Source organism: Podarcis filfolensis, assembly GCF_964270895.1.
Source record: "Podarcis filfolensis genome assembly, chromosome: 9".
NCBI classification, from domain to species: Eukaryota; Metazoa; Chordata; class Lepidosauria; order Squamata; family Lacertidae; genus Podarcis; species Podarcis filfolensis.
The window spans coordinates 17,396,186-17,423,934 of record NC_139610.1 but is presented as its reverse complement, the minus strand read 5'-3'; the positions used below and the strand labels follow the sequence as shown (position 1 = coordinate 17,423,934).

Below are 27,749 nucleotides of genomic sequence, written 5' to 3'. Positions count from 1 at the left end.
CAGGCTTCTGGTTCTAGAATAAATGTGAGAAACGCTGATATACATCAGATTAGTTTACTTTCAAAATTATTCACTGTAATGCCAGTATTATCACATGGCTACTATAGGAGGAATAGCATAGCAAAGCCCAGTCTATCGGCTTGGACAAGAGATGAGCTGTCCTAAACGTCTCTTCTCAAGTGTCGCCTCTCCCCATACAAACCAACCTGAACCTGTGCTCATGATCTGAGGCCCTTCTTTGTGTGCCTCCTTCACGAAAGATCCAGAGGGTAGCAACACAAGAACAGACTGTAATGGCTTCCCATTTGTGGAATGCCCTGTCCAGGGAGGCTTGTCTGGTACCATCATTATATATCTTTAAACACCAGGCAAAACCTGGCCTTTGGCCTTTAACTATTTGTGACCTTTTAGAATTGGGTGGGATGTTTTTAACATATTTCTCTTTTCTCTTGGTTTTAATGTATCGATGTGAGGTTTATCATCTGTCTATTTGGTTGTAAATCACTTTGGATTACCCTGTGTAAGATAAAGCGACTAACAGATTTAATTAATAGTTTTAAGAATAATAATAACAACACAGCCATTTCACATCAGAGGGAAAGATGGGTCAGCAGGAGCCACCCCATAGGCTTGGGTGAGAGACCAGCTGCTTCCTTCCAAGCTGCTCTTTATAAGAACTATATAACTTTCCTTTCCATTCTTTTTTCATTCTGTTTCCTGTCTTTTAAATGTAAGCATATGGGCAGTGACTGTAATCTGTGTACAGCACTTAGCAAATCTCAGGTGCTTTATGAATTATGTTATTTACACAGCGTTAGAAAAGCAAGGCCTTTCTGCTCTTACCTCTTATTGTGCTGCTTGACCCAACGTTTTAAAGAGTGAATGTGGAGCTGACTGTCTGCACCATTGGTCACAAGCTGCTGTTATTAGAGAGTGAGTGCAGGGTTTTCCTTTCTGCACTAACGGTGGGTTGTGTCCAAGTTGAGAAAAGTTCTGTGGCTCTAGTCACACTCCATACATACCCTCATGATCCTCCAGCAGTAAACATCATCGTTATGAGCATGCGTAAAGCTACAGCTGTTTCATGGAATTTTAATTATTATTTTTTAAATGCCTAGCATTTTGTAATTCTAACCTTGTGGTAATACAGTATAGGAGATTCGAAGGTACGTCAGCCTGAGCTATGGCGAACTTGGATGTTGTGATGAAATTTTGTCTGCAGCTAATGAATGTTGTCATGGGCAGAGCTTTGACTCAACATCATCTCCATCTGTCGATGTCACAAACTGACAGCTTGCAAAGGTCAGAGAGAAGTAGCACAAAACAGATGTCTCCCAAGGCATGCCCATCAACCCCAAACCACAAATAAACCAGAACACTGTGCTTGTACACAGTGCTATTTTTCTAGAAAAAGTTCGCTCACCACAAACTTCTCCCTTGTTCTCTTAGAATGGCAATGGTGCACACTTGAGAGGTGCTGGAGCTGAGCTCCTGTGAGCTCTGCTGAAAAAAAGTCCTGCTTGTACATATTCCAGATAGATGAAAATATTGAGGATCCATTGAGGATCTTTCACAAAAGTTGTTGTTGTTGTTTTGCAATAAAAGAAAAGGCTTAAAAAGCACCCGACGCTATTCTGGAATATCCCTATAAATGGTAAGTGTACACTGGACAATGAACAATTAGCAGCAAAGATTGGCTTCTGGCCATAAGACTGGGGACTCCTGACCATGTTATAACATTTCTGTCTCCCAGTTGCATAGTAAAAATTAAGTCTGCAAGTTCAAAAAGGTTTATTTGTGTGGAGCTAGCTGGAATGTATTCAGGTATTCAATAATTTATTTTTATTTACCTCCCCTTAATGTTTGTCCATTTGTTCCACCTCCTCTCCTCCAAAGAAAGTTTAGCAGTACAGACATACTTAAAACAGAACTTTGTGTTTTAATGTTTATTGCAGCTTGTGAATAGATTAAGCAATGCTATTTCCAAAGGTACTGTATAGTCATTTTAAATGAATGGAAAACTCAATAATATATTATAAAAAATAAAAAAAGCAAAAAGCAAAACTGTGCCATATGCACTGTATAATGTTTTTAAAGCTCTTGAAAACAGCATTTTATAATCTGTTATGGAGATAGACTGAACAGGGTAGCTAGATGAATTCTTGGGATAGAAAACTTTGCCTTGTACACATTCACCTTCCAAGTCTCTACCAGAACTTCCTTTTAAAGCAGCTGCCATGGAGACAGTTCCCAGGGGAACTCAGTGGTCAGTCACTACAACAACCACCACAACGTTGCTCATGACAGATCATTCCAGGCCTGAACAGAGTTGCTCCAGAGGGAGGCCAAACTGTAAATTGCCTCTTTGGGGCCCAGAGCTTTAGTAGACTTGCTGTTCCTATGAGGGCTGATTTCTCTGAGAATAAGGCAGCCAACCAAGCAAAAAAAGTTGCATTAAAAAAAACCTTTGGAGCTGGTTGCCAGAAAAGTAGAGGACAAAGCGACACCTCAACAACTTTAATGGAAGCTGTTGAGTCCGAATGCATGGCTTTTATGTGGGGCCTTGCTCTTGGACCTACCAGAAAATGTGGACTGCTCCAGGCCTATCAGAAACTGTGGGCTCTTCCCTACAGCCTCACATCAAACCCAATCTGGGCCATGTTGAGATAGCATATATTAACTGGCAATCCTATTCTAACCACAGAAAAGTTATATAATACATCCAGTGTTACAGAACTGAAGGATGCTTTTGTATTTCATGAAGCTTTTAGGGCTTGGATTCTCTGACATTGAAACAGTGACATGCGCCCTCCAAAAAAAATCAAAGAAAAATAAACCCTTTGAATCTCCCCAAAAGTTCTGTCTTATGACACTGCAGAAACTGCAAAACTGCTGGGCATGAGGAATGCTGCACTAGAAAACGGCAACAAAAGCCACAGCTGACCATGCTAGAGAGAATGGTCCCCAGGTACCTATCGTACATTGACCATATGGGCCAGGTCAGCCATACTCTTTCTTTCCTTCCAACTGACATCTCCTCAGATCTGTGTATAGTTACTGGTTTATGGAAGCATGACAAAAGGCTTCACAACACTCGGCTTCCATGGCTTGGACTGTTCTGCTACCTTAAAGGTCCTGGTGGAAGTGAGCAAACAATGGTAGTCTTTAGTTCCAGGCGTTCAGAGGGAACACAGGGAGCACACGAGTAGTGCCATGCCATTGCCTCATATGTAGAAGTCAGGGTTCATTTTCCTCTTGAATCAGGAAAGGGGGGGGTCACTTGACCCACTTCACTAAACACTACACTCATGTATTGGCAACTCAGTGCTTGGCACCAATGGGCAATGCAGGTCAAAGAAAGCACAGAGCCAAGGGGGTCAAGCTACTTCTCCCTTTTATTCACTTGCCACACTTATTAGGAATGTTTATTAAATTTGTAGGCCACCCTTCATCCGAAGACCCTATGGCAGCACAACAGAAAAATACAAAACAAGAATACAAAATACATAATAAAATAAAAACAAACCACTAACCACCCACCTCCCACAAACACATTTAAAAAGCCACAGAGTGCTAATCAGCTGAACGCCTGGTTGGAGAGATATGTTTTCGCCCGGCGCCTACCAGTACCTTCACAATCTGGGACTTTGTGTACAGCCTGTGTGATTTTGGCAGTTCCTCTTCCTCCTGAGTCAGCTCCAAGGAGGTTGTCTGGGACTAAAGGGTTTATTTTAGCCACAAGGCTGTAGCTCCAAGGAGGAGATGGGTAAACAGTGGGCCACTTGGTGGTTATGCATGGGCCAGATTTAGCTCATGAACCAGCAGGTCTCTACCACTACATCCTGGCTGTACTTTAAGAAGTCAGGTTAGGGAAGATGCCTGTCTGTGGAGGAAGATGGCAAACCATCTTCATCTGGTAGGAACTGAAGCTGGAATTGGTTGTTTGCTTAAGGGGCTTTAAGGTGTTCCGGATGTTACTTTTTGTGGGAAGATGCCAATGTCACCACTGAATGGTTAGATGTCTGTTAGTTTTATTTTGAAGCAAAGTGTCTAAACTTAGAACTTGGTAAGAAATAGGAAAAAGAAATACAAAAACAAAATGCCAAACAATCATGCAGTTCGTAGCACCTGTGTGTATAGCCCATACATGGAAGCACAGATTCATACCAAATATGTCACAACATGAACTGCTCCAACCATGACCTCAGTGTTAGCCCCTGAAATGAATGCATGGAAGCCACCAACTAGTGTGAACTTGCTTGTAGAATGAGCAAGGGTGACCTTTCTTCCACCCAGCCTCTGCTGTGAGCTTCAAGCAGGAAAGCAACCCTAAGGCAAAAACAACAACAAAACCCTAAAGGGTGTGTGGGAAATGCCACATATAGTTGACCTTTCTTTGAGTTCATGTGCAGAAAATGCAGCCATCCTATCAAAAAACATCTCCTCATCCATATGAAACACCAGAATAATATTAACATCAGAGAAAAGCTCTTTCCAGATTGGATTGATGCTTCATCTAACCCAGTTCCAAAATAATCAAACTTGTAGCTTTCATTACTTTTGGAATTGCCACAGATACACCATTTACTGCATGGCAATACATTAATAGCATCACTGATAATCCTGTCTGCATCACACTGAAAACAGATTTTAAAATAATGTTGGCCAATTTGATATCAAATTGAGTGTTCAGGTTTTAATCAAGAAGTTTTATTTGAATTCCTTGGATTTTGTGTTTGTTCTCAGTAACCACTAAATCATATCCTAGTGTTTCCTCCAAGATAAGCTATGGTTTGGGCATCATTAAAACTATAAAAATGATATCTACTGGGAAACGCAGTTTTGTACAACTTATTTCATAATAAGCAATTTCTGTAGAAATTAACCATCACTGTCTATGAGAGATGTTATTGGTGGAAACAGTTAAAAATAAAACGTAGGGAAGGTATTTAGAAGAAAGTTCACTCTCCTCCTCAATCCCAATCTCTCAGCTAAAAATTCAAGTGAGAAACTGCAGTGGGAGCATCTCCAGAGTTATAAACTATTTTGAAATATAAGCTGCAGATAAAGTACTCCCCACACTTGCAGCTATTTCTGTGAAGGCAAACTAAAGAGGTTCCAATTTCCTGACACGACTTTCAGAAATGTCTCAGGCTTGGATTGCAATTGGAGACCCACACAGACACCAATACTGTTTGTACTGGCAGATGCATTCAAGAGCAGTTTTTAGCAATCAACAGGCAAATAAAACATGATGAATGGAACTGAGATCTTTTCATCTTGTGTTGCACAGTTTGGAATACCATGTTACACCTGTACTTTTAAAGCACAACCCTGAGACTACAATCCTGTGCACACTTACTTAGGACTAAGTCTTACTGAACTCAGAGAGAACTATTTCCAAGTAAATATTGTTATGAGTAAATGACTCAGAAACAATTTTAATAATACCACCAATGTGTAACAAAAAGACTAGAAAGAAATATAAACTTCTCTCTTTTTGTTTCTTTGTTTGATACATAATAGAAACTTAAGGTGCAACACTTTACAAACTTATATGGGAATAAATATGATTAAACTCAAGGATACTTCTGAGTTGATGTATAGCATTGCACTACAAATCTATGTTCCAGTCAACATAAATTTCACATTTGCATCAGATTTAAGTAAAGTCAATTAAATGCGCTTAAGACAAGGATATCAGTACAGTATGTTTATCCTTTGCTTTAAAAGTATTCAAAGCCAATATCCTTGGCTTTTTGAGAACATGATCAGAACTTTGACATAAATGCATGTTACAAAACTGAAAAAGACTTTACATAAAATAGGCATAATGCAGCTGATTAAGTAACTTCAGCTGATTAAGTAACTCCAGTCCCTCTGATTTTAACTCGAATGATGTAACTGCTTACTTTTCCAATCGAGTAAGTTACTATGCCCATGGGCCCTTTGAAGGGAACACAACAGAGTCTAAGGGTATTGCCCCATGCCATGCCTTAAATCAGCAGCCCTGCCCTAATAGCTGTAATCAATCTGAATTTTTATTGATGTTATTGTTTACAAAGAAGACCATTGCAACATGGGGACCAATACAAGACTGAGACTCGTCTGCCTTGTAGCATAGTGTACATAATTTAACACACAAGTATTCTTTTTGGACCAATAGAAATGAAAATAAAAGAAACTTTTATTTAAAAAATGGTTATCCTAGTAGCTTAAAACTTTTGTCTCCTGGCTGAGCCCTTATGAATATACACATATAGGCTAGCAGTGTTCTAGCTTTGTTCACAGGATTGCTGTCCACATTAGAGAATATAATTGAGAATCAGACTGTGATATCATTTTACTTCCTTGTCCACTTGTGACTAACTGTTGACAGCTTTTCTATTATCAATAAATGCTAACTCTTTATCATCTAGGCTTATGTTGCATGGAGATAGGTCAGATTTCCTTAACCACGCAATTATTTGTTCTGAAGCTGGTAAAGGTAACAGTTTTTGATGCAGCAGGAAACCCTTATGCCTCTAAGCATGCACACAGAGAAGACATTTCACGTCCTATAGAAAAGACTGTAAAATCTATTATTTAGCAAGAAGTGCCGAGTTTTAAAATCGGCACATAAGCTGGGTCTATGCTAAGTGGTGCCCACCACCAGAATCCACTCTGATTTTTGCCATGGCCTTTTCCTAAGGAAGTAATGGGATAAAATATTGCTAAATATCTGCATCCTACATATTCGGTGTCTGAACGTCGAACATTTGCAAATGCCATAGCTCCACAGTGTGGCTGTTTTAGGGAACTGCAGCACAACAAGGCATCCTAGGGACGCAGAGAAAAAGGAGACATGAAAGAGGGCAGGATACTGTGAGGGGAAAACCAGTGGGTGGAAAGGCGAGTTGCTTAATCTCACCAATTAACTGTATGTGTGGTGGGAAATTGGGATTGTGGCCCACATTCCCCATAACCTGTCTGCCTTGCCCTCATATGTCTTAATGTGCACACAGGGGCCTATATGTGTTTCCTTGTCCATACGAACTGTATGCCCCCCAACTGCAAAACTAGGTGCATAGCTCCTGTTGATCAAGTTGCAGGCATGGAGCTCTACCTATACACCATGTGCAACAATAAAAGGTAGATTGGATGGTGGTGGTTTTCAGTGTTCACTGCAATCTCTACATTTGTCAGATCTTCCTTGCTTCTTGTCAGGACTGAGTTCCTGGGCTGGATTTTCTTGGTGCTATTTATTCAACGGCTCAGGGCCACCTGTTGCTGATTGACCACATGGGGCCTTATTGGCTGTTTCAACTATATAGCAGCCTCCTGGAAAATCCAGGCAGGCCTTTGTTGTGGGCTGTTGATTTAGAACATCAAACTAGACTCACATTTTTCATTGTTCTGCAAGGCATGTGCTTGCGAACTAGAATTTATTATTTGCTTTTGGTCTAGTTCCTGAGTTTAGAGCTGACCTATAGCTTAATGGTTGAATTATGTGAGTTTGGCACTCTGCTGTTTCACAGAGTTCTCTCCTTATAAAGTTAAACGATTGTATTGAGGGTTTAAAAAAAAAATAGGGCAATGAAAGCTACTTCTCTCTTAGTGCTACAATGGTGTCTCCTATGTTAAAACAGTAATACTGTATAACTGCACAAACATAGTGGAGAAAGAAAAAAACAGCTTGCTATTGTGGAGATGGGGAAAGCCTGTTCAACTATTTCCTCCCCCCCCCAAAAAAAGCACACCTTGGAAATGATTGGGAAATGGTACAGGAAAGGATAGCTATGCACAGTTTTTTTCCTTTTTAAACATGATGTTTTGCCCCAAAATTTCAGGAATAGGGACATTTGATTTGTGATGTCACAGGCACTGTCCAATGGGTGCTGAACACTGACGTTGCATTATGTTGAGTTGGATCATTTGTCCATCTGGTTCAGTGCAATCTTCTCTCTGCAGTGAGTGGTAGTGGCTCTCCAAGGTTTCAAACCAGGGTCTTTTGCAGCCTACCTTGGGGTAATTCCAGGGTGTGAACCTGGAACTTTCTAGATTCAAATCATATACTCTTCCTCTGAAGTATGGACCTTCCCCTAAGAACATAACTTTCTCTCAGAGGAGTACTGATTGTGCTTCTGGATCAATGCTACAGATTTTAGCAGATATTTATTGAGCTATAAGATGGATCATTTAAATCACTGGTCGCCAAACGTTTCAGGCACAATTGCAAAAAAGACAAACTGTTGTGAGCACCACACAGACAACAAAGCACACACCATACCTTATTCTATGGGCTACAAGATGCTTCTTTCAAGCCTCATTTCAGCAGGTGACCCCATGGGCACCAGGGAAGGCCTTTGAGGGCACATGCGTGGCATATTAGTGGCCCTTGATTTAAATCAAACGTCATTTTTTGCTCCATGTTTAAAATGTCTACTTTTCTGACAAGTCCGTTAAAAAGTTTATTTCTCTCAGGAGAGCTAGATGAAAATCAGCTGCATCTTTAAAGTTATGAGCAACCTTACAAAGAAAATAAATGAGGTCTGCAGCATTTGACAGAAGAGAGAAAAGGGCACCAGTACAATTTTTGCTGGCATTGACGTTTATATAAATCTGAGTGATGGGGGGGGAGTGTTTCTCTAAGTATTTCCTCATAACTTTGCAGATTGTCTTAACATTTGCTAGTCAAATGCTATAAACAATACTAACACAGTTGAATGTCTTGTCTGGGTAATTTTAATAGAGAGAATCTTACAAAAGCCTTGGTGTCAGATATAAACAATAAATTACATAATAATCCTCCATCATGAAGCTAAAGCTAGCAACCAATGTTTGGGAAGTTTGCTATGTCTTTTCTTTGCCTTTCATTGTGGAATAATGTACATAATCCTCATCAGTTCTCAGTCCTGACTGGCTGAGTATTCTGGTAGCCTACTGTACTATTGATCAGAATGCCAGACACTTCCACTAGCCTTTCAGCAGTGTGCATGTATTGTATTGTTCCAGTTATATCCCACTTTTTACTAAAGGAATTCAAGGTGGCATACATGGTTCCTGACTTACTGCTTCCCATTTTACCCTAACAAAGCCTGTTAGATAGGTTAGGTTGAGAGGTGGTGACTGACTAGTGCAAGGTCACTCACTGAGTTTCATGGCTAAGTGAGGATTTCAACCTTGGTCTCTCAGGTCATATTCCAACACTCTAAAGAATAGAAATACACATCCATGTGAAATAATATGGTTTTGTAACAAAAAGTGAACACACTGAAGTTAATGTACAATTTGATGCTCGGTGTTATTTATTTATAGGGGTTACTAGCAATCTTTCCAATACAAAATACACATGATAGCCTCAAAATAAAAGACTATACAATAAGAAAAACACCACGTAAAATACTAAAATAAAAGAAAATGTGGGTAACTTTCATCTTTCTTCTGAACTCATTAAGTATAATCACTAATAAATAGTGGCTTTAAAATAACCTAAGAACTACCAAACCTGCCAGGCACAAAGTCACTTAGATAAACATCCTATTTCTAGCCAGTACTGAAGACATTTACAGCAAACATGGGACAAATCCAGTACTCCAGCTGATCGCAACTGGGTACTGCTATACTTAACTGTCCAATTGTAATACGATACTATCTGTACTGTTGCATACTCTTCGCCTCTAGGCAAAACAAAGCTTATGTTTATGCAACTGCACTTTTACTCTTCCCTCTCCAATCCCTCCTTGCCTATCATGTCCCTAAGTCAGTTAAGAGGATATGCTGGAAGCCAACTTTAGGGTGGGGGGAAATTCTTCACATTAGATTCTTGCTGTTGGTCCTAATAGTTACTTTAAATCATTATTGAGGAACTGGAATCAAACAAAGGCTGGTTACAGTATAAGCCAGCTATACAAGCCTCAAAAATATGGATTTGTCTCAAAACACATTCCCAAAAAATATTGTTCTAAGTTGCAGATTGGAATCAGGTTGACAAAGGTGCAATACCAATTGGGTGCTATTATTATTTTTTGCATCCTAAGCAACAAATATATTTGGCTGTTCAGAAAAAAAACAAACAAACCCTGGGTGGTTTACACGGACCCCCTGCAGTCCATAGACCACCAGTTGGTAATCACTGCTGTATCTTCTTGTTTTTCAGTCTTTTGGTTAAGATAAAGAATAATAAAATGCACCTGTGTGGTGGCCCTCTTTTCCCCTCTTCCAACTCCCGCTACAAAGTTGCATTCTTTTACTTGGGCTCTAAACTGACTTGGTGTAAAAAAATGGAAAGCCAAATATTTCCCCAAACTCTGAACTTTAGATACTGAGTGAAGCAACTGCTCAAAATTGTGTTAGAAGGGCAGAGCCATTTGAAAATCTTGGTGGATAATTTTGAACAGCTTTTTGACAATTCACAATTTCTCTATTTCCAGAAATAAAAGACTTCATGGGGTTTTTCAGTCGTCGACATTTTGTTAGCTTGCATGGGAAAAGGGGCTTCTAACAGCTGGAACATTACAGTGGAACCTCGGGTTGCGAATGTGATCCGTGCGGGAGGCACATTTGCAACCCGCAGCGCCATGTCTGCGTGCGCAGGCGCACGACATGATTTGGCACTTCTGCGCATGTGCAAAGCGAGATTTAGCACTTCTGCGCATGTGCCAAAACCCAGAAATAACCTGTTCCGGTACTTCCAGGTTCGGCATGTCCGTAACCCGAAAATGTGCAACCCGCAGCATTCACAACCCAAGGTATAACTGTATATGAATACCTGTTAGATTGTGAAACCTGTAGAAATCCAGAAATGTTTCATACAAATCAAGATAAGGCAGCTTTTTCATCCTGAGAGCCACATTAGCTCAGAGAGAAGCTTGTGGGGGCCATGTGCCCATGGTAAGTGGGACCAAAGGTAAAAGTGGGCATAACATTGGGTATGACTCTTTCCTTTATACATTCCAGCCATGCAAATGCAGATGTTTCTACATACACCCCTCCATATGCCATCTAGGATGTGAGAAGCATTATTAGAGGTCAACGATACATTCTAGTCAAACAAAAGCACTAAGGAACCATACAGTGAGGGGAGGGCATAGCCATAGGAAAGTGTTCTACCTCTGGGCTTGAGGTTTCCCAGCCCAATATAAATATAAGCCCACCTTGTAAGTGCCTGTTGACCAGCAATTAATAGGCCAGCATGCGTTTAGTGTTTGGCCAGGCCAATAAGTTTCTCAAGATACTTCCTATGCATGTTTGTGGAATTAAATATCAAAGACGAACACTTCAATAGCATTCTGAGATCAAAGGTTTTAAGAAGGCTTGTTTTCTCATTGAAGCAAAACCACCTGATGCTGAAATTGTTTGACTGGCCTCTGTAGAGGAGATCAAAGACTAAAGAATAAGATTTGGCGATATAAAAGTAACTTGTATTTTTGTATTTCCAGAGATAGAGAATCTATACCTGCATAGAACCTAGGGGACCTCATATGAATGTCTACTACCTAGCCTTATTAAGAGTTCAGGAGAACTCAAAAGATTGTGCATTGCTTTGTGATATTTTGGTTGGCCTAATAAAGATATTGTCCTAATGTGGACATTGATTTTTTTCATTTCAACCAACCATTACCTTTTGTATTGTATAGTTATACTTTCATCTTATTATTTAACTCTAAAGCTTGTATAGAACATTATATTTTCTCTCCTCCATGCACATGCTGTTGATTCCTTCCTAATTCAGGCATACCATCCTTTGCATGGTTTACATAATCAATTTGGACATTGGGCAAGCCATGCTTTATGCAAGCCTGAGAGAAAGAACCTCTGGCTTTCCAGATGTTATAGAGTACAGCTCCCACTATCCCTGACCATTGACCATGCTTACCCCAGTAAGCTCATGAGAGTTGCAGTCTAATAGCATCTGGCTCACAGGTTCCCCACACCTGGTGTAAGTCAAAGTATGCGTCCAAACCAGAACCTACTTCCAGTCATGATTTCTGGTTCATGGTTGGTGCAAACCACCATTTGCCAGTTTGTTAACTTTGGTTTCCCCAAAGAAGGAAGTGAGGAAGAAAATTGGAGTGTGCGAGAAAGTGCATAACTGCACTTTTCTCTCACTTCCTTCTTAAATAAAAACTTACTGTTAATGAGTTTACTAACCTAAGGTATAAAATGCATGTTCAATGCTATACATTTTGTGTTTCACTGATATGGCCAGGACCTAAAATGGAAAGTCCTGTCTCTTCCAGGACTTGCACTTCTGCAGAGGGATTTTTGTTTTTTGAGTAACAGATACACCCAAATCACAAACTTCCATTTATGTTCAAAAGGCAAAAGAAAGGGTTCAAAGAAAGCACAAGTCAAGAGTCACATTGGAACACTGAACTAGCACAGTTCTTCAGATCCTGGCCAATGTCTGCTACCATATTACAGCCACATCATTATAATAGTGTGAGAGAGCTCATGGATCTCAAGCAAAGTCTTGTGAAAAATACCCATTCTCAACTTCAAAAGCTTCCACATGGCTGAGAAGCCAACTAATGACTAAAGTAAAAACCATTCCCCAAGTTTAAAATGCTACCCCAAAAACCATCTTACGGACAGATTTTTTAAAGATACATTTGTCCTTCAGATTACAAATACCAGAACTAGTTTAGAGGCTCACTACATATTTGGCAGCAAAGTATTAAAAAAAATGTTTTTCTAATGAAATATTTGTTTTACTTGGTATAAACAAGGGTCACAATTATTTGAGCTTCTTCCAAATCAGGATCCTTTTTACGTGATAGGACTTTTAGAAAAGGACAAGATGTTTATGTTATGTTATGCTTTAGAAGTATAAATTTTGCATCCATTTGATGTTCGTAGCTGTGTGAAAATGTTCGGCTCTTTCCTAGAACATGATGTTAATAATAAACCCATACCCCCAAAAGAAACTAAAACATGCACAGTCCTCTACTTAACTGTTTTGTTCTTCTTGTTTTGTCAAACTGCCCCCAAAACTAGCCAAGCAAGTAAATGTTACCATCATTTTTTCACAGTGTAAAACAAAATGGGGCATTGTGGTAGGCAGCAAACAGTGATCAATAATATATATTAACAAAAATAACCAATAATAACATCATCTACTAGTGTTTGAGGTGATTATTATTGCCATCAGTATTTTGGGAGGGGGCGAGGCAGGTGGACATCCCATGATTTTAATTGTCATGGTTATAACATAACATTCACTGATTGAGATCAACAGTTCTCAAAGCAAGGGACACTCGATCCATTCTGTTTTCACAATATGACATCATATAGCTACTAAAGATCAGAACTCCAGGCATATTGGGAACAGAGGAAGGAAAACAGGTAGAGAAGGAACTATCAGCCTCCTGCTATCTGGAACAAATCTGTAATGCTGTTGTCACAACACATTTATTACGTAGCAGTTTGGGGCATGTCAGTCCCAGCACTGTTACCCTACACTTTAGTTAATACCCACAGTGGCAGACTTTAGGCTCTCAAATGTCAGTGGTGACCTGTGCTACGCTAAAATTCACCATCACTCCTGTCTCTCATGCTCCATTGTACAGCACTGTTGTGGCACCCCCTGCAGCACAGCGCCCAGTGCAGCCAAGCCAGTCGTGCTAAAACAGCCTTTGACACCCAGATCCTGTGGTTCAAGGAATTACACATAGACTAATATTTACTAGCATGTGGTCTGGAATGGAAAGAGGTATGTATACTGCAGACTTAAAACTGGTTTATCAGTTATTCCCTTTCCTAGAGGAACTGCAATTCCATTCTTTGGGGAGCCTATGATAAGCCATATTTATTGTGGGGACGCGAGTGATGCTGTGGTCTAAATCACTCAGCCTATTGGGCTTGCCAGTCAGAAGGTTGTACAAACACAAAAGCAAAAACTTTTATCACAAGTTATCTATGGCGTATCTATACTATTGATTCATATTACAGTAGTTTTATACAAGTTCAAGTAGCCCCTCAAAAAGCTACTGAGGGTGCTGAGAATTGACACCCCTGGCCCACCACCAATCTAAAGTTTTCATTATTTTATGCAAAAAGGAAGTCCCAATGGAAAGAAAATGGCTAAAAATATTAATGGTCCCCAAATACACTGCCATATTCAGAGATAACTGTACTAGCTGAATCTGTTCTCTGGATAACAGAAGCTGAGAGTTAAAGACATATGGCACAAACAGGATAATTATCACTCCCTAACTGCCCTATTTGCACCACTTTTATTGAACAATTTCTTCGTGCACATTGACACAGACTGAATACCAAGCTTCATAGAGTACTAATATAATTTGTTTGAGAGGTCCTATATTCATGAAATAGGGGAAGCTCTGGATAAATGAATGGATACATTGTTTTACATATTGAGAAAATAATCATATACGGCTTATATGGAATAGAACTATTCACATCCACATCATGCATTTAAAGCACATTTATAGCATTTTAACAGTCATGGCTTCCTGTAAATAATAATAATAATAATTTATTATTTATACCCCGCCCATCTGGCTGGGCTTCCCCAGCCACTCTGGGCAGCTTCCAAAAGAATATTAAAATACTGTGATACATCAAACATTAAAAGCTTCCCTAAACAGGGCTGCCTTCAGATGTCTTCTAAAAGTCTGGTAGTTGTTGTTCTCTTTGACATCTGGTGGGGGGGCGTTCCATAGGGCAGATGCCACTACCGAGAAGGCCCTCTGCCTGGTTCCCTGTAACTTGGCTTCTCACAGCGAGAGAACCACCAGAAGGCCCTCGGTGCTGGACCTCAGTGTCCGGGTAGAATGATGGGGGTGGAGACACTTCTTTAGGTATACTGGACCAAGGCCGTTTAGGGCTTTAAAGGTCAGCACCAACACTTTGAATTGTGCTCGGAAATGTACTGGGAGCCACTGTAGGTCTTTCGAGATCAGTGTTATATGGTCTCGGCGGCCGCTCCCAGTCACCAGTCTGGCTGCTGCGTTCTGTATTAGTTGTAGTTTCCGGGTCACCTTCAAAGGTAGCCCCACATAGAGCGCATTGCAGTAGTCCAAGAGGGAGATAGCCAGAGCATGCACCACTCTGGCGAGGCAGTCCGCAGGCAGATAGGGTCTCAGCCTGCGTACCAGATGTAGCTGGTACACAGCTGCCCTGGACATGGATTTAACCTGTGCCTCCATGGACAGCTGTGAGTCCAAAATGACTCCCAGGCTGCGCACCTGGTCCTTCAGGGGCACAGTTACCCCATTCAGGACCAGGGAATCCTCCACACCTGCCCGCCTCCTGTCCCCTAGAAACAGTACTTCTGTCTTGTCAGGATTCAATCTCAATCTGTTAGCCGCCATCCAAAGGATCCTGGGAAGTGTAGTTTACCTCTCACAGAGCCACAATCCCAGTAGCTTTATAAAAATACAGTTCCCTGGATTCTTTGTGTGAAGTAACATATCTTAAATGTATGGCATGGATGTCAAACCATCACAGAAGCTGCATCTCTCTACAATACAATTTATTTAAATGCCATCTTAATTTGCAACACATTTGAATGTAAACAAAAATATATCACTTACTTTTGTTTGATCATCAGCTTTGAATACGTAACAGATACTTTGGGGGTTTGTTGCTCCATCTTTTATTAAGCAGGCAAAGTAGCTTGGATCATGACTGTTGTGAATCAGTTTGTGGACATGCTGTGGCTTACACTCAAACAGGCTGGAACAAATCAGAGGATCCCACTGCTGGGTTTTCCCTGTGTCTGCTTCACATCGCAGCCTGGTCGGTGAGACATAAAGCCGTATTTGGCTGGAGTTAGGCTCTTCCTTCAAGGAGTGTGTGCTGAGCTGCCGAATCTCTGCCACAATCCAAGGGAGCACTGGCATAGTGGTTAGAGAGTGTACTGGCAGGGAACCTACTAGCTGAAGACTGAAGTCTACTGAGCCATCACTGGTTGCTTCAGGATTTTTAACTTTGAATGATATGGGATCCATGTTTGAGTCATCAAACAAATTTTTGATGAAGGCTTATAATTCTGAAAGGAAAGGTATTTACACGGTTAACACAATTTCCCTCTTTTATCATTTAAGAGTCATGTCAGTGACTGTATAAAATTAAGCAATAAAATGAAAAGCTTATTGTGTAATATCAGACATTAACAACAGTGATTCACACTTAGGGCAAAAGCATTACAGGAATCAAGTCATATTTAAACATAGGGATGTTGAAGCCTCAGATGATCCTCAGCCAGCTATAAAGTATATTTCATTATTTAAAAGCCACAGCACTGTAGTAGATTCATTCTGGTTGTTTGATATGGGTCCAATTATGAGCTACAACATTTTCATGCAAGGTTTTGTCTTCAGGCTCATTGAAAACACAAGAAAAAGCAAGACAGTTGTAGTCCAAATTAAAATATCCAAAGGTTTTAAGAAATACCGTACTTTCCATGTATAAGACTAGGTTTTCTTTTACTAAAAAATAAAGTTTAAAAGGGGGGTAATCTTATATACAGGGGCAATCTCCCCCCGTTTTCTTAATTTTGAGTCCCTAAAAACAGGGAGTGTCTTAATACATGTGCAGTGGCGTAGCGTGGGGGGTGCAGGGGGGGCCGGCAGCAACATCTGGGGGTTAGGGTTAGGGGGCGCAAATCCACGGGTTAGGGGGCACAAATTACTTGCCTTGCCTCGGGTGCTGACAACCCACGCTACGCCACTGTACATGTGTAACAAGAACCACAGACTCCCACCATCCCCAACCAGCATGGCAAATGGTCAGAGCAGACGAGAGCTGTAGTCCAACAACAGATGGAGTGTCACAGGTTCCTCACCCCTGCTTGAAGATATTGAGGAGAAGGAGGAAGCAACACGACTTAGCAACACCATGGGCTAAGAAGGAAAGGGAAGATGGGGAGGCAGGCAGGGAGACAAGCACAGTTTTGTCTGCAATAAGAAAACAAGTGTGGAAGGAGGAAGTAGGAGACAAAGACTGTGTGGATGTTAGGTCTTGATTTGGGGACTAAATGATGTGAACAACCCTTCTCCCTTTTTCTTGAGTTCATCTTGACTGCACATTAGCTTGCCCTTATCCTCTAGGAACTGGCCCTTTGACCTTCCTGGAGAGCATTCTTCTAAAGCAGTATCAAACCTATAGCAACCCATATATCTAGGGAGGTACAAAGGTGATGATACATCACACCACAAGAATCTATTTCTGGTCTACTATTTTTATCCTGACTTAATGCTTGTTTGCAACATAATGAAATTTTGTGTACTTTGACAAATGTTCTCCTTACTTAAAATATGCAGTGGCTCAGCTTATAAGCACATTAAGACGATTGAGAGCAACTGTCAACAGTTCATAGCCTTTTGAACTCTGAGGGAGATAGCAAGAGTGCCTCTTTTTTTCATTTTATATAGTAATGTTCTTTTCAATCTCTGAGCTTAGCTACAGTCACAAATCCCACCATCTGTACTGCAGTGAGGCTCCTAAATAATACCTCAGGAGTATTAGCCTCTTTCCTAAATAACATGCAGTACATAAGCAATCTCTTAAAACTAGCCTAAAATAGGACACATGAGTTCAAATTCCCATGCAGCCGTTCATAGATGGGGAAGTATCTTGTTTTAAAAGGAATGCTAGCTAAGAAATAAAATGGTGGTGCTTAAGAACTAAGAAAGGAACTGCTATACTTTATTATCAGAACAGATTATTATTCCTGGACACACATTTGTATCCTTCTCATTTACTTACTCAGAGATGTAGCATAAAATTTCTTTTCACCACAACTGATAAGAAAGCTGAAATTTGATATATCAATCAACCAATCATTTTATTTGTAAGCCGCCTTTCCAAAATTAAAACCATGCTCGAGGCGGCTTACAACATATAAAAATATCACATAACAAAAGTGGTCAATAAACAATAAACAAAACATCAATAAACAAAAGCACAAAAGTATATGGATCGTCCAACTCCAGAGAAGGTTGAACATGTTACCTCTCTCCCTCAAAACGTGGAGCATGGAGTCTAGTTCCTAACAGCAGTCAGTAAAGTGAAATTCAAGACACAGATTAGACAACACGTTGAGAATATGGGGAGGTCTTAGTAACCCTCAGTTGGATGTGTATATGTTTGATTTATAGTGGCAGCCAGAAAAGAGACTTGAAAATGGGAGAAGCCTAATATATTTGGTATTTTCTCCTCAACATACTTTTAACAGTAATAGTGAGAGACTTCTAGAGTGATACCAACCACTATAAGTAATTTTACCGTCATATGTGTGTGCACATGTGCAACATCAGTGTGAATATTTTGAAATTAAGTGACCTGAATACTTTAGCATAGAGCTTTCCAAACTGTGTGTCGCGACATGTTAGCGTGCCGGCTGCAATGTGTAGGTGTGTCGCACGAATGCTCCCCATGTTCCTCCTGGGGCTGGAAAGTTTAACCTCTGGTTTGCTAGTAAAACTGAATTAAGGTAAAGGTAAAGGGACCCCTGACCATTTGGTCCAGTGGTGACCGACTCTGGGGTTGCGGCACTCATCTCGCTTTATTGGCTGAGGGAGTCGGGGTACAGCTTCCCGGTCATGTGGCCAGCATGACTAAGCTACTTCTGGAGAACCAGAGCAGTGCACGGAAATGCCGTTTACCTTCCCGCCAGAGCAGTACCTATTTATCTACTGTGTTGCAAAATGATGCATGTCTAAAAAGTGTGTCATCAATATGAAAAGTTTGGAATGCTCTTCTTTAGCATCTAAGAAAGAATTACAGTAAACCCACAACATATGCAGGAATTATGTTCTGGGGATCACGCCTAAACCCAAAACCACATATAGTTAGAGCCAGTGCTCTTTTTCTAGAAAAAGAGGTGCCGGAACTCACCATGAATACCTCCCTGGTTCTCTTAGAATGGCAATGGTGCCCACTTGAGAGGTGCTGGAACTGAGTTCCGGTGAGTTTCAGCTGAAAAAAAGCCCTGGTCAAAGCACACTGAGTTCAATGGCAGGTGGGATTGCTAAATCATTTTCCCCAGAATCGTGCCTGCTTCCTGTCCCCTTTATTTTTTTTGCTATGCACATAAAGCTGAATGTGCACAAGTTAAATGCAAGTGAATTGTATTTACTGTACTTAAATTAGGACATTATCACTTTGTGCAGGTGCTTATAACAGTTCTAAGAATCCACCTCTCTCAGTGATGAAGCTGGGAACCACTCAGCTTCATCGCTGGGTTCCCAGGGGGTTCTCAGGGGGCAGGGCTTCTGGGGCAGACCAGAGAGAAGACTCCAGGGTCTGGTCCACTCCAGGAACATAAAAAGAGGACACAACCAACTTCCACCACAGTCACCCGCTGATCTTTCCACCCACCCTCTAATGCTATTCTTTGTAATTTTGCTTTTATCTAATATTTAATTGTCAAAACTTTCCTATGGAGGAAAAGGCACTGGGCTGAATCCTTAGAAGGGAGGGGCAGGCAAAGGTCACCATTTTCCAGCTAATGGAGATTCCCCTTAAGCAATCTTGGAGGGCAGAGATTTCTGTCCTGAAGCCCAGTTTGGGGTTGATGAGCCATGGCACCCTCGCCTCAGTGGCCAGGGGAGGTTCTCTGTAAGTGGTTCATACTGTATGGAAACCTCAAAATTGATCAGTCTCCATTGTCAAGACACAGCTCATCACCCAACAGACTGGCTTGGTGATCACATGGATATAAGCCTTCGCTTTGCCAAAGCTCTTGCACTGTAATCAATAAAGCTGTGGCCTCCCCCCCCCCCAACTTGTCATTTTTACTGACTGCTTCCCGCACCCCAGAGCTACACTGCACATGGGCCTACAATGCACATACAAGGTGGACTTGAGTTTAGATAAATGGCCTCCACAGATTTAGTAACCTTGGCATCTTGGGATCAATAACCTTGACCTATATGTGAATTGAGTCACTCTGCTTATAGACGTTTTGCAGATGCCTGATTCACCATCTACCCAAAGCACTGGCCATGGTGCAGGCTATAGTCCATTACTCCTCAAGAGGACATAATTGAGGGCTGGGAACATCACCCATTTAAAATCCTGAAGAGCCACTGCTGGTCAGTGTGGCCAATACTGAGTTAGATGGACCAGTGGTCTGACTGAGTAAAGGGTAGCTGCCTACCTTCCTAACTACTCTAAGCAGTTTTTTCTCTCTATGACTACAGCTACCCTTAAATATTCAGGTATGATGCATTTTGTAACCTTTCCCCTCTTTTATGCCCTGTCTCTGTAATTTTAATACTGCTAAAAAGCCTTTCCAAGCCCTTTACAAACATCAAGCTTGAAACCAGAGTATACTGTGCTATGTATAACATTACTTTGCATGCTTCACTCTGAGCAGCACAATTGGAGTTTATTGCTGTGACATTCCTGAGACATTATTTTTACCCATAATACTCCAAGTGCACACCCTAAATACAGCACAAGCAAACTCCAACGAGAAAAGTTGCTAACCAACCAGTACATTTTGGATTATTCCCCACTAGGAAACATTATACCCCCTCATTGTACTTGTACAGATGAGGCTGGTTACAATATTTGGTTATTTTTGGAGTGAAGGTTATCATCCTGCAATTTAAAAAGGAAACTGCCTCCCAAATTACATGCTTGTTCCTAGGTTGTTTATGCTTCCATCATCACTAACGCAGGTGAACTTGTATCACTGGGATTTCAACATTACAGCAAAATCCCAGACTGAAATTGTATCCTAAGCTCTGCAGTGCTAAATGGCAGAGTGACCCTCTATCACTTGATCTCTGAACAGAAGAGAAAACCACACAAGTGCAGTGCTGAGTTATGAGCAAAGTTGGCGCCTTTAGTTCTACAATTTGTTATTGGCACAAGTTAGAGCCTACAAAGTAAGTTCAAAGCTGTCTTTGAATCTCAACAAAATGATGCACTGAGAGATAAATCTATGCCTCTGTCTCTTAGAAAATGGAAATGAATGCACACAAAACACTTCTTTTTAATCTTGATATATGCATGATATCCACATGATAAAAAATAAAAAGCAAAACTCAACTTTACTTCCAAATATGCTACTTTCACCTGGCATATTACATTAATTAGTATTTTAGTGCTGGTACTGTCGTAAGCTTTGGGAGCTAGATGAAAAGCAGGGTAGGGTGTTTATGAAAAAAATGGCAAAAGGTGTGTTCATCAGGAAACGTATTAAACAGGTTTTTAACCAAATATTTGTGGGATTCCAACCAGACATCATTGCTCATACCAATAGATTAACGGTGATCGAGTTGAGACAGGACAAAAACAAGCAAACATGCAAACAAAAAACCAACATTTTAATGCATTGTTGTAGACCTAAAACTGTTTATATATATATATAGAGAGAGAGAGAGAGCGAGCTGTCCTAGTTTTCACAATCCTTCTACTGTGATTTATTGATGCAACAATTATTGAAGGCAAGTTGTCAGTGTCAGCAGTGCCAGTCATTAAAACATTCCCATTTGGCATCCGCAGCTTCCTTCTAACCGTGCAAAGCTGGCTGCGGTTGTGAGACCACAAAGCCAAAGCGTAGCTGAGTAAGATCTATATTCCTCAGTCCCGATTGAAGTGAGGCCCAAGGCACGCTTACTGGAGGGCATAGGATCCAACTCCTAGTGGGAAAGGTTCCTTTACCCCCCAAAAGATTTGACCCCCCCCCAAAAAAACACCTAATAGGCATTGCCATTCAAATGGTGTTTGTGTGTGTGCTGCATTGTGTGATCAATTAAGTGGGGCAGTGCTTACCTGTTTCCTCTAATATTTATTCAAGTTGGCACCCATGGGTGTAGCCAAGGGGGCACCATGGGGGGCAGCTGCCCCCTCCTTATCAATACAAATCAATACAAATCTGAGGTTCTTCTGTCCCCTCCCAACAAAAATCCTGTCTACACCTATGTTGACACTCCTGCTGGAGGGTGAGGCAAACCCCACCAAACGCATGGGGGGGTTATTTCCATTGCATAACAGTCTCCATTGATTTCCATGCCACCTTGCGCCACCACAGTTCCCTGTGAAAATCCAGACTGTAAGCTCCTCGGGGCAGAGAGACAACGTCCCTCTTGCCCACATACGGTCATAGTGGAAGCAGCAACAGCAACACGTGGTTGCTCCGTGGCGCATCGCGTCGCCACGGGGTGTGGGGTGTCTGGGTGGGTTAGGTGGGTGCTGCACCCTTCTCCCCACCCCACCCCGGCCCCAGAAGCAGCGTCAATCAACCTGCAAAGGGAGAAAAAGTATGAAGGGACGGGGGGGGGCGGTGAGAGAAGATCACTCACCGATCAGCAGCAGCAGCAGCGCAGGATGAGTGTGCGCCTTGAAAGGAAGTGCGCCGTCTGCGGAGATGTCAGCGAGGAAGATGAAGACCGCGAGAGGAAGGCGGAACTTAGGAGCCCAGACTCTCCCGCCTCGTCCCAGAGGGGACGGCAATGTCCCGCTGTCGACGAGGAAGTTGGCCGGGGCGCAAGCGGCTCCTGTTGCTTCGTTCGCTACGTGACCGGCGTCGCTCGCTCCCCCGCCCCCGGGGCTGTCAAAGGCGGGCGGGCGGGCTGTGAGGCGGCGGCGGCGGCGGCGGCGTCCCCTTGAGGGAGAAACTACGAACGGAGGAGCGGCTCCCTCACAGCGCCCTCTCTGGGCTGCCCCGCCGCGCCCGCCTCTCCCCCGAGGGCGCAGCTGAGGCGGGGGAGGGAAGAGCCGCAACAAGCCGGCACATGCACCGGCGGCAATGGCTCCTTATCCAGCCGCGTCTCTCGAGCGAGAGAGGAGGAGGAAGGACCGGGCCGAGCCGGGGTGGGGGGTAGGTGGCCTCGGAGGGGCCATGAAGGAGTTGCGCGCTGTAAAAATAGAAGTTTCCACAGGCCGCGAGCGAAGCCTGGGGATGTGGGGGGTGTTGAGGCGAAGCGGGTTGGCGCGCTTTTCCTCTCAGAATAATCGCCTCAGAGAAAAGACTTGGAGGTGGCGCAGCAGCAGCAGCAGCACCCGGTATTGCCGCGGTCATGTGCGAGGAACAGCTGCACTGCAGGCCGGCGCGCGCGCGCGTGAAGGTTAGCCTCTCCCGCTCTGCCTGCCTGCCTGCCTCTCTCTTTCCCGCCTTTTCTTGCTTCTCCCCCCCCCCCCTCGGAACCCACCACAAAAAGGCGGGCGGGTTAGGCGCTCGAGGCAGAAGGGCGCCACGCCGAGCTCTGACCACACCGCCGTCCCTCCTCAGCCCGAAGGCTCCTGAGGGTGATGAAGGCACAGTCCTCACGTTCAGGGCAGAGAAGCCCTCGAGTCAGGGGTGTCAACTTGAATTTTAAAAATGGGGGGGGGTTGAGAGTGAGCCCCATAGTTGATCACGAGATCCATTTGCATAGCAACACCCATCAACTTTGGGGGTTCCTCGCCCCCCCTCTTATACCTCGAGTGATGACTTAGGTGGAATCTACACATATATTTTTAAAACGCTGTGAAAAATGCTTTCCCCCCAAAAAACGTTTTGAAAAATACATTGATTTTGGCATAGCTCTCCATCGCCATCTAGTGTCATATTTGTATATTGCACTTTGCAACACATTTAAATATTTACAGCTGTATAACTGAGTCCCTGGTCACATCTGCCTGTACTAACTTGACTGCAGCCCAGTCCTGTTGTCTAGGCAGGATTTGCCACAGGGTTTGGTGGGATTTAGTTCTAGACACGCCTCGGATTTCATTGTAAGCTGTTGCCACAAGTTCAAGAAGTAGAGGAAAAATCAACGCTCACTTCGTTTGTATGTGCTACAAAAGGCCCAAGTAAAATAAAAATTACAACCTCTTCATCTCAGGGTTGTGGATTGGAGCCCCACGCTGGGTAGAAGATTCATGCATTGCAAGGGGTTGGACTAGATGATCCTTGTGACCCCTTCCAACTGTACATTTCTTTGACTCTAAGCATTTATGAGAGTTGATGGGTCACCATCTTCTAACAGTAGCTCAGTGCTACTAGTTTTCAATATTTGTGTCCTGTTTGTGTGCATATGTAGATTGGACCTCCCAAACGTTGCCGCTCTGGTAGAACTAGCAACCCCTAAACCTTTATTGGTGCTTTTAGACACATTTTCAAAGGGTCTCGGGCTGTTTTTAATGTTACATTTCCTCTTGACTGAGGCTGCAACAGCAGCTCCAGGATCCCAAGTGTGAACTCGTGGACTTTGCCCCATTGCACATGTGACAACTGCTTTTAGTGTGTCTGAGCCAGAATCTCAGACTCTCTGCCCTTTTCTCTCCTGGCTGAAAGTAAGGGGTAATATGCAACCCAGTTTAATCCTGAAAAGCTTTCGTTACAGGATCCAAATAATATGAGATTCATCCGAGAACACTTTTTTGAAAATGTCAGCTGTCTTCTCCTTGAGGGCTAGAAACATACTTTAAAAAGGGATCTAGTTCAAGAATTATCCTGTGAAAATGTATCTTGAACCATTTCTTGAAGACCAAGAGACTTGAACTCTGCTGCTTGGGGCAACAATTTAAAATGGCCAGTTTCTGACAGAATAAACTATAGCACGGAAATTTCTATTTAAGCTTCTAATTCAGAGAGGCGAAACCTGCGGCCTTCCAGCCATGCTCAAGTTTTGCAATTACTTTCTTCTGATTCTTGTTGTGAATTCCCACAAGATCACTACTCAAACAAACCACAAGCACTGAGCCGAGAACAAACCTTGGTTACGGGCTAGTTTGTTTGACACAAGACAAACCACAAGGCTAGGTTCAGACATAATGCTAAGCCAAACCATGGCTTAGCTTCTGGTACTACAGCAACCACAGAACTGAGTAAAGAGTGAAATACCCATCATTTTCTTTCCTGTTCATGCCAAGCCATAGTTTTGCTTAGTATTTGTGAACCAAGCCATGGTCTGGTACAGCAGGCTTTTCTTGTACAAAACCAGACACCTCTGAATGGTACTACAATGCATGCTAGCTAAGAGTTTGGGGCAACTTGGCTCTTATCAAACTAGCAAAAATCCATTTCACCAAGTCAGAAGTGAACGGGAAGCTTTTTAAAAAATAAAATAAAATTGTGATTTGCAAAGAAGCACATTTCTGATCAGTTTATTAGAATCCATCTGATCATATGGATTTCTCTCTTCTGTTCCACAACCACCCTGCAAGCCATAGAACCTAAGACTACAATCTAATATTGTGGGGAGAAAAAAATTGAGATTTTTCTAATCAGAAGGATGACAACACACACCCTCACCCTGAATTCAAAGGACATACTTAAAATGGAAGCTTCTACTTTCAGCTTTAACACTAAATCAGAACTTTGTAAAGTTTTTTGGGGAAAATGGTGCTGCAGTACAGCTCCATTTGCTGCAGTACAATACACAGGAAAGTATTACTGGCGTCACATTCTGGATTGTGAAGGTACCACACCAGTATTTCCACTACTGTTCCCATCTATCATACAGAGAGGCAGGAAAATCAGATAGGATAAAATGAAACAGGAGCATCTGATCCCCACAAAAGCCTACTGAAAAGTGCTTGCATTTATGTCCACCTGCTGTCTGCATTGACATGTTGTCTCATCTATTGTCCAAAGTACAATTTGTTAAAATTGCTCTATTTGGTTGAATGAACCTTCGTCTAACTGAATATTTTTATTTCAGTTAACGTTTTTCATGTCTAGCAAAGAACATGGGACTATATGCATTTTAGGACTGACCTATAGAGGAATGCCATCCTCTTTCTGGACCCTGCAAGTTTAATTATCTTTCGGGGATTCTAGAAAAAAAAAGGAATGTTTAAAATTGGCACAAAATAAGTAATCCCCCCAAAAGTAATCTGAACATGGCCTTTCATACCCTTAACCACGTTAGCAGCTTTTGAGACAACCATACACAACATGGAACACAATGGTTTCTAAACATTACAAAAGGCAACTAGGGAAATATGACATATAAGGGAGAACTGAAGGGAGAAACCTATTTCTTTAATACAGTATGGGGTGACTTGTGGGATTCTGGTTCATGGTTTTATGCGGCTTACCTGCATCCACCACTTTTTTTTTTAATCAACAACTAGACATCAATAATTTGGACTTTTTATATTTCTACCAAGCGGATATCAGAACAATTCCTGCATGAATCTACAATAATTAGTACTTTATCCTGGATATAATTATGAAAAAGGAAACTCTTGACCAGTGACAAGATTGTAAAGGAACAGGGAACAGTTAAAGGAAACCATTTTAACCACAAAAGCATCTACCGTATTTTTCGCTCTGTAAGACGCACCAGACCACAAGAAGCACCTAGTTTTTGGAGGAAGAAAACAAGAAAAAAGATATTCTGAATCTCAGAAGCCAGAACAGCAAGAGGGATCACTGCGCAGTGAAAGCAGCAATCCCTCTTGCTGTTCTGGCTTCTGGGATAGCTGCGCAGCCTGCATTTGCTCCATAAGATGCACACACATTTCCCCTTACTTTTTAGGAGGGAAAAAGTGAGTCTTATAGAGCAAAAAATACGGTATTTCTGATTGGTTGCTGCTGCAGAAAACATATTCCTTAATGAGCGCCTGATTTAAGCCCAACTTAGTGACTGGAATCTTTTCCCTTGGCTTCAGCAGGCCTTGAAAATTCTTTTCTAATGACATGCTTATTTTCCCAGGTCTATTTTTGTGTTGTAAAAGCTATGACTATATGCAGAACCTGAATGTTGTGTGCTTTGCAAGGATATAAGGGCAGTATTACTTTATAGTCTAAAGCAAGGAAGAGATCAGATAACAAAGCTGACATAAGGGTTGAACTGACCTTGCCAGGACTAGAGCATGTTGTTGCTTTTTGGTAACCTGCTGTTTCAAATCAGGGCTGGTCTAGCCCTTTCTACATATGACTTTAACATTACTGGCACTGTAAATTGAAGTATTTACACCAGCAGATAAGACTAACACAGTTATTTTCCCCAGCAACTCCAAAGTGATACAGCACCGTTGCAACACAGCAGCCGCAGCAGAACAGTGTCCTGTAGCATCTTAAAGACTTGCAAGTTTGTCGTGGAATAAGTTATCATAGGCAAAAACCTACTTCCAACAAATGCAACGAGCAGGCAGATACGACACTGGATATTTTACACACAATATAACAGCTTTGATGTTTTTTCTACAATCAAGAGGTATATAATTTTTTATGAAATAAATAACTTCCCCTTTAGGTTGAAGCTGAATGTTCTAAGATCTGTAAATGTGAAGAAATGAGTTATATTCAGCAACTTTAATATACTCGTAATGTTGTTTAAAATGAAATTAAGTGGGACCTTTTGATTTATCTTGACTGGAAGACTGAATTGTAACAAGCCGAACTTAAATGAATGTAGCAAAGCTAGTAACATTTTCTTCAGCATCATACCCTACATAAAGAAGTTGTTTTCTGCTCATCCACAAAATGGGTTGCTAGCAAAAAAAATCTGCTTGATCCCAATTTCCCAATCAGTTAAGTCTTTGCATATTAACCAATTTCAGAGGCTGACAACAAATCGAGCAATAGGACCAATTGTGTGATGTTTTGATCAATGTTGCTATATTGTTTTCAACATATTCTCGCGGTCTTACTTTCAGATCTGTATTTTAAAACTTTCACTTCTGCCTAGCTACACCCTTCCTGAGAAGTTATTATAAAGTTGAGACACATTGTTGCACAAAGGCACTTGCTGACAGTAAAATTGTCTGAGTATCTGTGCAACCCACATACGCATGTCTATTATGCCTAAGAGGAAAATCAACAGCAGGACATCCACAAACAGCAAAAAGAA

General features: G+C 41.8%; 1 protein-coding gene across 4 annotated transcripts in view; it reads right to left on the bottom strand.

Moving 5' to 3' along the window:
- TBC1D1 (TBC1 domain family member 1) overlaps positions 1-26,197 on the bottom strand; it is a 90,542-nt gene extending 64,345 nt beyond the window's left edge. For 3 of the 4 annotated variants that reach the window (XR_014551935.1, XM_083630141.1, XM_083630143.1), the window contains exons 1-2: positions 22,266-26,197; positions 15,540-15,997 (exon numbers count right to left, since the gene is read on the bottom strand). Coding sequence is in view for 3 of the 4 variants with exons in the window: in XM_083630141.1 (XP_083486267.1) it covers positions 15,540-15,956 (417 nt within the window). In the remaining variant the exon portion in view is untranslated. The remainder of the gene's footprint in view (positions 1-15,539; positions 15,998-22,265) is intronic. The other variant, XM_083630142.1, reaches the window with a different exon arrangement.
- Positions 26,198-27,749: the final 1,552 nt, after the last annotated feature.